This window comes from Erythrolamprus reginae, chromosome 4 (assembly GCF_031021105.1).
Source record: "Erythrolamprus reginae isolate rEryReg1 chromosome 4, rEryReg1.hap1, whole genome shotgun sequence".
Taxonomy (NCBI): Eukaryota; Metazoa; Chordata; class Lepidosauria; order Squamata; family Dipsadidae; genus Erythrolamprus; species Erythrolamprus reginae.
In genome coordinates this window covers 82879018-82895158 of record NC_091953.1, presented here as the reverse complement: position 1 = coordinate 82895158, position 16141 = coordinate 82879018, and the positions used below count along the sequence as shown (strand labels likewise).

Below are 16141 nucleotides of genomic sequence, written 5' to 3'. Positions count from 1 at the left end.
TCCAGCGGCCGTTGGCGTGAAGGTGGAAGACTGCGTATGGCCATACGTAGGTGGGACATAGGTCTGGGATGGAAAGGAACCAGGCCACATGTAATGTTGTCTCCCCACGTTGACCATCTCTGGAGGGTTAGGCTGGTGTGAGCGTTCAGGTGACCAGTCCTTCTCAGAGGCCGAGCCTGCAACCCCTGTGATCAGCATGGGGGAGGCTGGCTCCACTGGGGGTCCCACTGGCCTAGATGACAGCGAGGCCTGCCTTTGGGAGGCCTCCAGCTGCTTCTCGAGAGCCTTAATTCTCTTCTCAGCCTCCCTGAGAGATGAGCTTTGGGAGGTCTTGGCCCTCTGAGTCTTTTCTTTCGGGGTACTGGGCCTGGGAATGGTACTGGCCTCTTCCCCAACACGGGCAGGAGTTTCAGCCATAGCTGATGCAAGGCAAACACTCACGAGCAGTTATCAAAGAGGTGTAGTAACACGCAAGGAGCCTCCACGCAATTCTCCAGGGAAAGAAAAGCCTTGGAGAAAACGATCGTTTTGTAGCCTAGGCTATTGCGGCTGCGCAGCACTAGGCAAAAAGAGGCTGCAGGCAAAACAGCCCCCCACCTAGAGGTGAGAAGCCCGTCGGCCTATTGGAGCCAAGTCCGGCCCTCGCGTTGTCTTGGCAACGCATAAGGCATCTTGGTAGCTGCCCCCGGCTCTGAAGTGAAGGGGGAACTTGCTGTCCAATAAGGAAGGGAGGCGGGAACTCCGCCCCCTTCCTGGCCGGCCGCCAAATCCCGCCAAAAAAGGGGCCTGCTAACCGCTTCTCAGACAGCGGTTTCATAACGGAGGCCACAGGGAAGGCGGGAACCTCCTTATCGAGCGGGCGGGAACTCCTCCTCCGCTCCGCCGATCGCCCCCCCCCACCAAAATGGCGCCCGTCGCTGCCGGCTGTCATTGAGGTAATTGCTTTGCTCCGAGCTCGGCAGCGACGGGAAGTGAGGGAAGGCAGAGGGGCTCTCCGTGGGGGGGATCTTCCTAGGCTTCGTGTTTCCTCTTCTTGCGGCATATTCGCCATGGAGGGCAGGCCCCCCATGGCGGCAGCCGACCGCCAAATCCACCGGGCGCTGCCGCGGAGGCCAGCAACCCGGGCGCTCCTCTCAGACCCCTGTGTAGGGTCACCGCTTAGAGGAGCTGCAGCCCAAGTGGGTTAACCCCGCGGAGGGTATTAACCCACGCTGCTCCCGAAGAACGAAGCCTCCCCCAGTGCCTGAAAAGTAAGAAAAAGAGAGAGAATATTAATACACAAATTAATTTAATATCTAAAAGGAAAACAACCAAATGTAAATACCCCTGTTAAAAACAATTAACAGGAGAAGAAAACTCTAAGTCCCATTCTGCGACTGAGTTTTTTTAGACTGGAGGGCTAAGAGGGGCGGTGCCTGACTAATATCTAAATATTTAAATTAAACTCAGTCCCAGCCAATCAGGCTGAGAATAACCCATCCTGGACTCTCCTTGCAAGTGCATTGGAGAATAACCCATCCTGGACTCTCCTTGCAAGTGCATTGGAGAAGAGCATCTTCCATGCATAGCTGCTGATCTTTGAATTTTTCATTGTTTCCCATGCTGTTCAAGTTCCTTGTCAATAATATTTTTTGCATACTTGTGGATTGCCGTGGGTATCTTTTCCGCTTTACAGCTTTAATTTTAATAGAGCTGTAGTTTTTGCAGCATGATTCTCAAATCATTTCTGAAGCACTCTACAAATAAACCCTTAGATTTTTTTTGAAACTTTACAAAAGACTTATGAATCCCAAAATGTTGAATTTCTTTTTGTTAAGGGAGCAGATATGAAATTTACCTCAGATTTAATAACTACCTATTGCAACATTTTTTCAAAATAAGCATACTTCAGTCTATTATAGCACTATAAAACTAGAAAATGTAGAAAACCAGAATGTGATATTGTAAGATTTAAGAAATTTTATTGTAAGACATAGACTTTGCGATTTGCACCATATTTCTTGATTGCCTCATTCTGCTGCATTTAAATTCTTTATCAGTTAAGCTGTTGTATTATCTCATGAACAGACGTGTAGCTCACAAAAAATTATAATAAAATTTAAAAAGATGCTACAAAAGTCATGTTTGGCTACCATAGACTAACATAGGTCTCAGTTGGCAATTTTGTACTCCAGTTTTCAGAAACACTTATAAGTTTAACACTGCTTTATTTCCAAATATATAAAGCTGTATCATACATATAGAGTCCATATATTTATCATTGCAAATGGCTATAGATTACTTCCATGCACTGGCAAAATAGAAATGAACTGATGTTTAACAGCCCCATTACTTTTTAAAGAAATTGGCTGTTAACTCATTGCTACAATGATTTACAAGTTTTAAAACTTACCTTTAAAAGAAGGCAATATTGGTATAAAGTAGTCTGCTTACACAAACATTCCGTACATTTTTGAATACACAGGCACAATACTGGAGTAAAAATGGACATTTATTACAACTAAACCAGTGAGATACTACACAACCTTACATCACAATGCTTTTTAAAATAAACACATGTCCACAGTGCAGACCTTAAACATGATTTTAATGCACTAAAATGTTTTTGACATTTAAAATCATAAATAATACCACCCTATTTCAACCCCACACATAGCAAATGGACCATTCTTATGCCACGTGCACTTCATTCTTCCAGTTCCCATTAAGTTAAGCATAGGACTCCAGTGTGTGTATTTCATGTAATTTTTACTACGGTAATTCCATAACACTTCTATTGGACTCAGTTCAGTATATTTCTGATGCAGCATATGAATGCATTACAATATTTGAGAATATCAATTATAGCAAGTTGACCCAAGTTGAAGGCAATTTAGTAGTTACATTATCAAAGAGGTCTACATATGAGAAAGTACACATATACACACACAAACATATGTAAAGCAACCTACTTCCAGAAATAAAATGCTCTGAACAAAGTTTGCTTCAAACATATCACAGGATATTTAGCAAAATGCACGAGGATTAACAAGATATGGCTTTGAAATATCCATGCAGTCTTATCCTATTCATATTTAGAAGTCCTTAACCTATTCATATTTAGAAGTCCTATTTTGTTTTGATATGTGCATATACATACCATGGCAGCCAAAATTGTGAACAAGCTGAGCAAAGGCATGGTGTAAGGTATCCTGTGTTCACAATGTATTATGATTAAATCTAGAATCTAAGGTGGAATATTAACGGATAGGTACATTTAGTAAAATAGCTGTTCAGTTTGACTTCAAACAGCAGATAATACTGGTAACAAGTAGATATTTTCTAACAATTCATTTTTGTCAAGTGTGTTTCAATATCTGAAATTTATCCTTTTGAAAAAACTTTCAGTACTTATGCTTATAAAACTAACACACTTTATATAACTTCAATTTACATTCCCTTTGCAAAATATTAATTAAGTTAGAATTTCATTCCAAGGAATTTTTACAATGTTTATAACTGAATTTTTAGAGATGAATCTGCCATGACAGCTTACAATAGTTTCACTTGGAGATCTTTATATAATTCTTTGGTATAAATAAAATAACTGTAAATATGATACTTGTTTAATCTTGTGACAACCTAAAATGACTTAATAAAAGTATTTGGCTATACAAAGCCAAGTTCCTTTGTTAACACATTTCACATTACCACATGTAATAGTTTTCAGCATGTAACACAAATTACAGTACTAGATACATTATGTTTTGGCAAAGTAATTCACAAAAAAAATTTATTGAAATTGTCATTTATGACTCAATATTTTAAAACTAATGTGGCTTAAATTGCTGTAAAATCCCTTTTCCCAATTTTCAAATGTTTAAAACCTTTGCTCCCTTTTTAAACTTTATAATAAATAGATTTTTTTCTCATAGACCTGATTATAAGTAGCTTAGCAGAACAATAATACTGACAAATAGCATCATAACACCATTAGCTAACATTACATGGAGGCAGTGAAGATTTACACTTATATGGGACACTAAATACACCAGAAAAGATTTATGTCAGTCCAATTTCTTCAAGAACACTACGAGGGGTTTCTGCTTCCTGTGGAGAAAAGAAAAAAAGAGAATTAACAGGGTTTTTTTCATTTCTGCCAAGCTTAGGTATACCATATTTAAAAAGTAAATGAAATTCAGGAAATTACATCTCACCTTTTCTTTAATAAACTGTATTTGACAACTTCCCAATTCCTGCAATTCTTTCCTCCTTTCTTTAGTCAACTGAATAGACTAGAAACAGTTTCTATTATGTGAAATGTTTATGGTTGATAAAGGAGAGAAAGCAACTTACAAAAAGTTGAACTATTCCCACATGCACTAGCCACTTTGATAAGTGTGAATGTGTGATCTGATTAAAGAATTTGAGATAAAAATCGTAAATATTTAACAAATATGGATAAAATATTTAGAAAATAATTGTAAAAGCCAATTAAAATGTTATTTTTGCTATTGAAGTTAGTGATCAATGTTTTAAATGTTCAATTTCAAATAAAATGTTAAAGCAGGCTATATTTTTCTTATAAGATACCAATGTACTCAAAGCATAGCCAGTAATATTTGTATAAAAGCACTTACTTTAGCATCCTAAAAAGGTATAGCCAAAAAGAAAGAAAATCAGAATTTTAGCAATATTTCCATATAAATGCAACAAGTATGTAACAAGTATGTAAGAACATGAAAGCCCATTTGGTCTAGTGGTTAAGACACCCTGAGTTAAAGGCCTGCCTTAACCATGAAAGCCAACAGGGTGACTTTGGGCCAGTCACTCTTAGTACAACTCACCTCACAATTGTGGGAAAATATAGACTAAAGGTGTGTAGGATGTGTTTGCCATCTTGAATTATTTAAAAAAATAGTAAATATGGGATACAGTGATCCCTCGATTTGCGCGTTCTCGATTAGCGCGAAACGCTGCAACGCGGTTTTTCAAAAAATATTAATTAAAAAATAAGTCCGCGTTTTTTTTCCTACACCACGGTTTTTCCCGCCCGATGACGTCATACTGAGGGAGAGAAGAGGAAGGAAGGAGGGAGGGAGAGAAGGGAAGGAGGGAGGGTTGCCATTGCCATTGCCGCCAGCGCTGCCCCAAGAAAGCCGGTGAGAGGAAGGAAGGAGGGAAGGAGGGAGGGAGAGAAGGGAAGGAGGGAAGGAGGGAGGGTTGCCATTGCCATTGCCGCCAGCGCTGCCCTGTGGGTAGCGGCGAGGAGCCCGGAAAAATCACCATTGCATTGCCAGCCTCCGAACTTGCGTCGCTCCACCTTCTGCGCATGTGCGGCCATGGAACAAAGGGCGCGCATGGGCAGATGGTGTTTTTACTTCCGCATCCAGTATAACGCGGAAATCGGTTAGCGCGGGAGGTCTTGGAACGTAACCCCCGCGCTAACCGAGGGATCACTGTATAACAAATTTAAAAAAATCTGAATTCTCAAAAGGAAGGCACTATTGTAACACCTCTGAATTGTGTTAATAAGTAGCAGCAAATGTTCTATTTAGATATTATTCTGTGCTGACACATAAAGGATTGGATTTTATCATACTTTTGTTATGAAAAATAAGTTTTTATTAGATACAGCATTCTGAAGATTCATCATTCAGCAAATTTGCTACCAGGAAATGCACCCTCATTCACTATGCAAACTTCCAAAAACAAGATTAGCTTAGAGGGCGGACAATATCCCACAATGGTTCCCTTTCAAGATTCTGGCAATTTCTCATGAAAATTAGAACTGTAATCCAATAAATGAAATGTAGTTGGATTCCACCTGCATTAATAGATCTCTTTATGTGAACTCTAAATCAAACCGAATCTTTATTACACCCATAGGCCAGCATAATATAACAAAGATACACTATTTTTATCTAATAAAAATCTGCACATGCATATTGCTATATGCATTTTTGTATCATAGTATTTTTTTAAAATTGTGTTTTACACTTTTAATAATGTACAATTTAATAATGTACAATATATGAGCAATGATACAGCACATCTTCAACACCTAAATCTCAAATATTACTTGGGGAAAGTAGCTGTACCATTCAAGGGATATAAAATAATAGGTCTTTGGGAATGTGCAACTTTTTAGAAATAGGTGATCTTTTATCAGAAGGGTTTCATATGTCTGCAAATCAGAACTAAGGTAAATTCCACAAATATGAATTATTTCACAGCAAAGAAATGGAGGGGAAAAAAGCCAGTCACATGAGAAGTGCATGCAATATTTTATTACAGTCATGCCAAATAAAATTCACAGTAATTTACAAGCATGCAGCTATATAAAGGTGCAACAATACTGCACCACCATCAGCACTCCATTTGCAGCAGTTTGAAGAGCCAGACATTAAAAGAATGCAAAGCAGCATTTATCATGTACATTCACAGAAGCAACACCATATACATTCAGACAGGAAGAGAGAGATCTGCAATATAAATGCTTTTTGCATGCTTCCCAGATGTAATGGGAAGTAACATTAATCCCATGTTTGAAACACGATTCTCTCTAGTATGCTTTATCTATATTCGATTATATTGTAGAAACCATTTTCTTTTTTAACTGCCATTTTGAAAGTAACTTTGTAACAACAGTCATGTCTCTCTTTTTATTATGACTTTTTGTTTTAGAATAAAATCAGGGCGGTTTTTAATCATATACTTTTGGTAGTTGCTTCTGTACATTTATAAACATTTTTATTGCTATTGTAACATTTGGATCAGTTCCGTATATGCATTGAAGTTATCCATAAAAATCTACTCTAAAATAGTGAAATTAATGAAAAACTGCATGCAGAAGGAATACCTTATGCACACTTTAGAGAATGCAAGATCAATTTATTTATTTTTTTAATGTGTTTAGTAGTGAAGTAAATCTGTTTAATATACATGTATCACAATTTGTGGCCTTCAGGCTTGTTTTTCATGATAAGTTTAGAAGGCGCTATTTAGAAAACATTTTGTTTAGTGGGATAAAGTATATAAGTTAACATCAGTGGATTTCTATGTGAAAGCTGCATAAATTAGATTTATATACATTTTGACAGACTACTGAACCATAGGATTGAATATTTAAATGATAAAGTGAAGCTAAGCAAAATATTTCAAGCTTAAGTTTTACATGCTATGTCAATTGCTAAAGAGATAAGTTTAAATATTTTAACATGAAAATTACAGCATGCTGACAAACATATGAAGAAAAACAAACATTGCAAATGGAAGGACAAAGAAAAATACAAACAGCAAAAACAAAACACACAACTGTGATATACACTAGTTTGTTCAAGATGATTGGATTCACCAAGCTGAGGAAAAGCGTTCTGCCATGAGTAAACCAGTTCTAGCGCCTCTCTGTATGCATGATGAATGAAGTCATTTAGTATACTGGGACATTAAAGTATTCATGACGTGGCTATAAAAGAAATGTATATTTTTTATAAACAGTATAGAAATTAGCATGCATATAATAAAACAAATGGATTTATATTACTTCCATTCTTCTTATTGTGATTTTTTAGTTATGTAATAATAATGTTAGAGGTTTAAGAAAATATATTTTATTGTAGTGGATACCGGTAATTAACAAACGTTTAATATCATGGGTGGTTTGCTTTAAACTAAATTTGTGATGATTGGATGTGTACACTATTACTTTCAGACAGCCATCATTTTTTGCACAGCAGAATATTTAATTACAGAAAACATAATGCACATGCAATATTCACAAGCTATTTGAAAGATGTTTCTGATGTTGTATCAAATAATATTCAGTTGTATAATTACTGAATTTTATGGCAATGTATGTAAACTACAATTAATTTATGTCTAAATTTTATTTTTCTTCAATGGTGCAATTACGGTATAAATTATGTCTTTAAGGGCTGCAATCATAACAATAAACTCATTCTTTTTATCTGTTTTAAAACTACCTGTATTAACATTCCAGGCCAGCTAGCTGTTAATCCAACTATCCAGGGATGGTGAACTAGCATCATTAATTTCCTACATTTTTTGAGCTTATTTTAAGACCAAAAATAATATACCATTCATAAAGCTAATTCTATAAATGACTATAGTTTTTTTTGTATATAATAATGTGTAGGCTTTCAATCATATTAATCAATACTATGTAAATTACTGAATTTTAACTATGAATATTTTACATTTCAGAAATATAGGTCTCCCTGAAAATAATGAAATGGAAAGTATTCCTAAAACAGCTATCCTAAGATTAATTCAGTTAATAGAGAACATTTTATAAATTTCCATGTTAACTTGGCAAAGTACATTTTCCTAGACATCATATGAACATAAATATTCAATTATCTTTGTCCTCCCCAACAGATTGTGATTAATATATCCAAATTCATAAAAGTAAATACTCTCCACATGCCTAATTTGCATATGTGCAATCTTCTCCACATTCTTTCAATATTTATAAACTGGTGTAACAGGAATACATTTTTTTCCTTCAGTTTCCTTTAGTTGACCTAATGACTACATCATCTTAAATATGAATTTTCATTTCCTGGATGCTCAGATTTTAACCAAAAGTAGTGAAATAACACCGTTTGGTGTTAATGTATTTATTTACATTATTTTTAATTTGTTTTATGAAAATATTGAAACCTTTCTATGGAAAGGTTCAAAAGTGAAAATAAACTATCTGCATCTTGTGTAGTCAAAATCGAACAATTCTCAACTTTACCTGCTAAAAATCAAATTCAAGTGCAACTTTGACCATCTTTGTAGCTAGAAACCAGGAGATTTAGTTCTAATCCCACTTTAGGCATGAAAGCTGGCTTAGTTCAGTCATTCCCTGTCAGAGAGTTGTTATTGGGGGGGAAAGGGGAAGGAGCATTAGGTCTGTTTACCAGCTTGTATTATTTATTAAAATAATAAGGGTGGAAATTATATAATAAATATAAACATATATTGAGGGGAAAATGGGAGGAGGAAGGAGTATTAAGTACTGTATGTTTGCCATTTTGAGTTATTTATAAAAAGTAATAAAGGCAAGATAGATAGATAGATAGATAGATAGATAGATAGATAGATAGATAGATAGATAGATAGATAGATAGATAGAAATAAATAAATACAGAGCTAGCTGAACAATCATATTGCATTAATGACTTCACATTAGGATGGAAACAAGTATAAAGCAGCATACTACAAAGCTCCAGTCTACCCCAATTTATTTCACATATAGAAAAGTGAATGAAGGATTAGAACATATACTTATCACATTTCTAGATGAAGCAAAGTTAGGGCACATAACAAACAGATGATAATATTAATAAGGTTCAAAAGGATCTTGAAAAGTAGAAACAATGAGTGAAAACCAGTAAAATACATTCAATTAGAAAGTTGTAAAATCCTAGGTTTGGGTGGAAAAAAGATGCAGTTTTGTTCTTAATGAAATACCTCAAATTTCTACATACATATAATGTACATATACTGTAATGAATACAAATAGCTTCAAATTTGAAAAGCCAACAGAGTTAAAGCGCTTATTTTAAACCTGAAGAAACTGAATTTCATAATCTCTCCTTCATTACAAATGTAGGGTAAGAGGTGAACATCCTGTCAAGCATCTAAGCAAGTATTGTGTATGGAGCTATGTCAAAATGTGGAATAAATAATACACTTTGAGAGAGTTGAATTCTAGAGATCATATTCTGGAAATCAACTTGTTTGCAACAATTGAGAAACACCAATAGAAAAGGCATGGCTTTTATAGCCCTCAAGATGATTGGAGTGAATTCTGTATCCAAAATACAGGTAGTCCTTGACTTACAACATTTCATTTAGTGACCATTCAAAATTACATCCCTGAAAAAAGTGACTTATGACTGTTTCTCACACCTATGATCATTATAGTATCTTCGTGGTCACGTGATTTACATCCGGATGCTTCACAACTCACTCTCATTTATGATGGTCATGTGATCGCCTTTTGTGATCTTCTGACAAGCAAAGTCAGATTCACTTAACAACAATTAATTTAACACTTGAAGTGATTCACTTAACAAATGTGACAACAAAAGTTGCAAATTGGGGGAAAACTCACTTAACTTTCTCACTTAGCAACATAAATTTTGGACTCGTGATTGTAAGTTGAGAACTACATATAACTATTTCCATGGTCAATTAAGCGGGATGAATAAGTCCTCTGTAGAAATGTGACTACTGGTATATATATAAGGTTTGTTCATACAACCTTCTATGACCTATACTTAGCTAGTAGCTAGATACCCATGCTTTGCTGCAAAGCTATGTGATCGGGCTTGATAAATTGACACTTAAAGCATGAACATTAATGAGTAATTATAATCAGCCTCTCCTCTTCCCTTCTCTCCCTCAGGCTTGTCTCACAGAAGCATCTCCTATCTTATCCTTTTCTATCGCTCAGGCTGGCTCTTATCTTCTTTCAGTGAAAGAGGAGGGAAAGTAGAATGTCTAATTCCTTAGCATCAATATATGGATATCGATATGTGTGTGTGTATACACACACAAACACATTCTGTATATATACTGTATATATACTATATGTTTTTTCTGTCGAATCACCCTGGTATACCCAAATATGGGAGGAGCTTAATGCTTCCTTTTGCCCCTCGCCCCAACACAGGGCCATAATCAAGGCAGTTAATTAATTGGTTTTCATAGCCGACAAACATGTGTGTATAAACACACACACGCATACATACATATACATATATGTAAGATATTTTTGCTGAATGGAGACCAGTATAGATCTATTTCAGCCTTGTTGTGGCCTCATCAGCTAGCCATACCCTCACTAGGATTTGAACTTGTAGCTTTTGTCCTGTAAGGCTGAGAATTAACCTCTAGGCCACAGGATTTCATCCCTTCAGCTTTGTACCAGGGAAGTGTTGTATGTTTTTTCTGTCGAATCACCCTGTTATACCCAAATATGGGAGGAGCTTAATGCTTCCTTTTGCCTCGCCCCAATCCAAGGCCATTTCCAAGGCAGTTTATTAATTGTTTTTCATAGCCGACAAACTTCTATATGTATAATATATTTTTGCTGAATTTGAAAATGAATGAAAATGAAAATCAGCCTTTTTACCAGGGAAGAGTTATATGGTTGTTTTTCTGTTGAAATAACCCCAGTATTCCCAAATATGGGAGGAAGCAACTTTTTGCTTTCCTTTTGCCTCTCGGCCCCACGCAGGGGCCATTTCCAAAGCAGATTTTTTTTAAAATCCCCAATAGAAAAACAACCATATAACTCTTTCCCGGTAAAAAGGCTGATTCAGAGAGGAGCTTGTGGCTTAGAGGTTAATATCCTGCCTTGCATGCAGAAGGCTATAAGTTCAAATCCAGGTTAAGGGTATGTCTCTCTGATGATACCTAATAAGGTTGAAATAGATCTATAACAGACTCCCTTCCTTTTCACTTATCAGCAAAAATGTGTATATATGTGTGTGTGTTTATGTATACACACACACACACACACACACACACAGCTACAAAACTGAAGCAAAGGGTTACACAGTGGAAAAAATTATCCTTCAGTTGAATGTCTCCAAAATGGCCACCAGGGAAAGTGGTTGGAAATGGCAACTACGGCTGCAGAAACAGCCCTCATCTGGGAGAGTGCTGAACAGACACTTACAGTCCTAGAGGCTGGAATTGGCAAGGTGCGGTGGTGGCAAGCCAACCCTGACAACTGTTTCAGATCTCACTGAGTCGGAAACTGGGGCATGTGCAGAGAGGCAAGGAGTAGTGGCTGAAAAATACAGACCCCGTAACTAGGCAGATCAGACTGTAGCAACCCATTTCTGGACTTTTTCGCAACCACACTGGAGAATAATTAATATTCTTGTCACAGTATAGGCCACAATGTCTACTTCAAAATCTTTGCTGAATTAATAGTGGGAGGCATTTCTTCCTTTCTTCATGACCTTTTTGTTTAAATTTTACTGACTTTATTTTTCAACACATGTATTCTTGGAAATTTAATATGGGAAATTAAAAAGGAGCAAAATATTTTACAAAGGATTTCTCCTGATCTGAACAGAACCGAGAATCTTTTTGTCCATTTTATAAATATATAAAGTAATGTTTTAACAAAACTAAATGATTGTTAAAATTGTCACTATCTTGTAGGATACTTTAAAACATAATCTGTACCCCAGAATCTTGATGAAATATTAAATCATTTTGAGACCAACACTAGTATTGAGGCAAACTTCACAATGTAACATGATGATCACATTTAAGATTCTCTTTTCCATACTATTGATCCACAACTAAATATTAACGTTTAAAATGACATTGATTTCTATGAAGAAAAGCACAACTTTTTATTAAATCAGTTAAAATTATACTTATAAAATTATAATTACTTAGGTTTAGTCAAGTTGTGTATTTAAACATGCATGTTTACAAGACAATCACAATAAATCATAATTACACATATCAATAGATAATCTATTATGTTAATTTATTGTTTTTGATGGAGAGTCACATGTTTAGACCACTTCCTATCAATATTTTTTAAATTTTGTCTTATTTCAGCTTCGGAAAAGCTATTCCAGAAGTTTGAGAATTTTACCTGAAAGATGCTATTCATATTAGTATAATCATGCAGCCTTGTATTGAAGCCATTACGGTTGATTAAAGAGCATTTTTGTAAAGTTCTATCATTGATAAATAGGATTTATTTGATGTTTATAATTTCTGCTTTCTCAACATTTTAAATGCAGGACTGAATATGGTTAGTTTTAATTAATGCATTTAAGCCACATTATTTAAGAGAAACATAAATTAATTAAAAATAAATAAAATACAGTACATTAAAAACATTTTTGGATGATTGTTTTTCCTCACCCACCCCTTTTTATGGAATAGGGGATTTAAAAGTGGCAATTACACAATTATATTTTAAGCAATTTATATTTTGAAATAAATTGAGACAAGAATATCCCTTTTCCTGTCAAGTATATGCTGACATAAAAAAAATATTTATGTCAGCAATTCATTCATGTATTAAGTTAATTGTAAAATACTGCAGCTTTTTTCATTTACACACTAAACTGTATTTAACACACTTATCTTTTTTCTTCTGCAAATCATGATAGACACTGTATTCCAAAAAATAAATTAAACTGCTTTATCAGATCAGTGATGTTTACTGGCCAATGTGGGGATCTTTTAAGCCCTTTCAGCATACAAAAATCATTAACATCACTAGAACAAAACCATGCACCACACAATTTAAAATTGATGCCGTTAGTATGAAAAATAAAGGTATAACACCCAAAGCAAATGTCCATTCAGTCAAGCAAATATGACAAAGAATAAGTCCATTACTCGTCACTTTCTGTTCCTCTTCTTGCTCAACAGGCAAGGGTTCTTTTACACGTGCAAACCTCTGCAAAGCACTAATGTAATCCATGCCACCAAAAGATAAATTTGGTAGTTACCAATTGTACAGGTAGGGGCCAAAGCACTAAGGCTTTAGACTGTTGTTAATCATAAGATATCCTCAGACAAACCTCCCCAGTCTTCATTCTGGCTCTATAAACAAAATTAAGCACAATTGAAAATTTTAAAGTGCATTTTGCATGTTTGCGTAAAGATAATCAACTTCACATAGGTTTATAGATATTAATACTCTTTAGGTTTTTCTACTTGAGTATTATCAAGTACAAAGCTAGTGAAAATATGAAGAAAAATGAATGTATTACACAGATATGATATGCAGTGAGTCTTCACTTTTCCAGAGGGTTGCTAAATTCCTAATTAGGGTACTATTTTCAGAACAGCAAGAGAATTGCTTATAAAAGCTATAGGAAATGTATCAGTAACGGAGACATCTTTCTTTTTTCATTGCCTACCCCATTCACATATAAAAAGATGATGGGTAAAAGGATTTTTTTTAAGTAAGAGAAGATTGAATCCTCCTATTCTCTTTCACAATGCTAATAGAGGTAGTCCTTGATGGTTTGTAGTTATTATGGTCTTGGGAAAAGCAACTTACAACTCCTCCTTAAAGCTTTGACGATTGCACTACCTTGAAGCATTATCTAATCAAAATTCAGGTACCTGGCACATTTATGATGGCTGTAATGTTTTATATGATCACAATTTGTGCAGCTGACTTCCAAAAGAAAAATCAACTCAAGAAGCTGGATTTGCTTAACAACCACATGGTTCACTTAATAATCATATGGTTTGCTTAACACCTGCAGGTTAATGATCACAGGAGAAGTGGTTGTAAAATCAGACCCACTCATATGATTCACTTAATGACTACATCTCTTTACAACTGAAATTCCAGTCCTAATCATAGTGATATGCTGGGAACTATTTGCAGTGGATCCAGAAACATAAAAATTGCAGTTTTAATTGACTGGGGTGGGGGAAACACAATGAAGCTGCAAGAAAATAAAAAGTTCAGCATTGTTCTTCCACAAGTTTCTTTTAAGATCCTCTTCAAACTGATTCTATACTCAAATGGAGATTCTGCTCCAATTATTTATCATAAGATATCTATTAACACTGTATCTAAATTTACTTTAAGAAACTACAAACACAAGAAATAATGGAAAGAAACAGTTTTATCAGTGTCCTTTGCATACTTTAAAAATTCTGTGATTTAAGTTGAAACACCAAACATCTTAAGAAGGGAGGTGACAGTTTTAAAAATTAAAACCAAAGTTTGTAATTGAGATTATAAAGCTTTTTCTACATGAAGAATTTCCTGCATTATGAATGAGGTTAATTTTTTTTTTGTTGTAGAAATGAAATGTGTCATTTCTTAATGAATTTTAGATGCTGAATTCAAATATAATATTGAAATGTGTTTTCATGCAATGGACATTTTATATTTTCCAACTACAGGTAATAGATAAATAATACATATATATAAACCCATATATTTTTATAAAAATAAGTGAATTATTTGTGCAACAGTGAATACATGAAATAATCTATTGTATATGTTTAACAAGAAAAACTAAATTAGTAAACAACTTTAAAATGTTCGAAAGTTTAAATTTTCTCATTAATCTTGCCTTCAATTTGTGTCCCTTTTTGCTTCCCTTGACATTTTTTTTGTATTCAAGGAAAGGATTGTCTCTTACAATTGTCCAACAGTAGTCTGCAGGCAATGATGGGCTCCATTTATCTTGATTTTTTCCCATAGTTGCAACGTCTTCATGGAAGCGCCCCCATGCGTGTCATTCATGGCTCCACAATTCGATGGATGAGTGTATTCAGATGAGAGTATAGAAAATGAATTTTTAAGGACATGTTACAACCAAGATTTTTGTAGGCCTGGACGAGTTTTTCAACCACTTCCTTGTAGTTTGATGCTTTATTGTTTCCAAGAGAGTTTGATGTCACTGACATGAATGCTATCCATGCAATCTTTTCCTTGCCATGCCAACAGAAAAAGAAACTTGTCATCGTTAATAAGTTCATGGATCTTTGGGCGAACAAAAATTCCACCATTTATTTTTGAAGCAGTAAGTGATGGAAATTTACTTATCAGGAACATGAAAGCTGCTTTATTCCTGTCCATTGCCTTCATGAAGTTTCTCATTAATACCAACTTGATGTATAATGGAGGTAATAAAATCTTGTTGCTGTTTACAAGTGCTGGATACTTTGTATTTTTATTCTCTGGTTGCAGTGTCTGCCGTAGTGACCAGTCTCTTTTGATATAGTGCAATTCTTTCGCACCAATTCCATTCTCACAGGAAGCAGCAATACTTAATATATCCACCTTGAAGACCAAGTAACCATTGATGTTGACCATAGTTAATACACTTTAAGATCACTTTCAAGTTTGTATATGTTTCTTTCATTGCAACTGCATAAGCAACTGGAACGGATGGTAGCTGATTGCCATTATGAAGCAATACAGCTGCATTATATATCATATGTATACCATATAATATTGTATCATGGAAACTAGAACCAATATACAATTTTAAATATTATTTTCAATTTTAGCACCCCAAAATTATGTAAGAACAGCTGTTTTCATGCTTGCAACTTTTAACCTGTAGAACAGTGCATCGATACTTCTTAATTTCTTATCCATTACTCTCAGTATATGACATTA

At 35.1% G+C, this 16141-nt stretch overlaps 1 protein-coding gene across 6 annotated transcripts in view; it reads right to left on the bottom strand.

The window, feature by feature from the left end:
* Window positions 1-2473: 2473 nt before the first annotated feature.
* AP1S2 (adaptor related protein complex 1 subunit sigma 2) overlaps window positions 2474-16141 on the bottom strand; it is a 30379-nt gene continuing 16711 nt past the window's right edge. For 2 of the 6 annotated variants that reach the window (XM_070750642.1, XM_070750643.1), the window contains exon 5: window positions 2474-4089. In XM_070750642.1, coding sequence (XP_070606743.1) covers window positions 4042-4089 — 48 coding nt within the window. In that variant the 3' untranslated portion in view covers window positions 2474-4041. Of the gene's footprint in view, window positions 4090-6249; window positions 7448-8743; window positions 8855-13493; window positions 13588-16141 lie in introns of those variants that run through there. The other 4 variants (XR_011559023.1, XR_011559022.1, XM_070750646.1 and 1 more) reach the window with 4 other exon arrangements.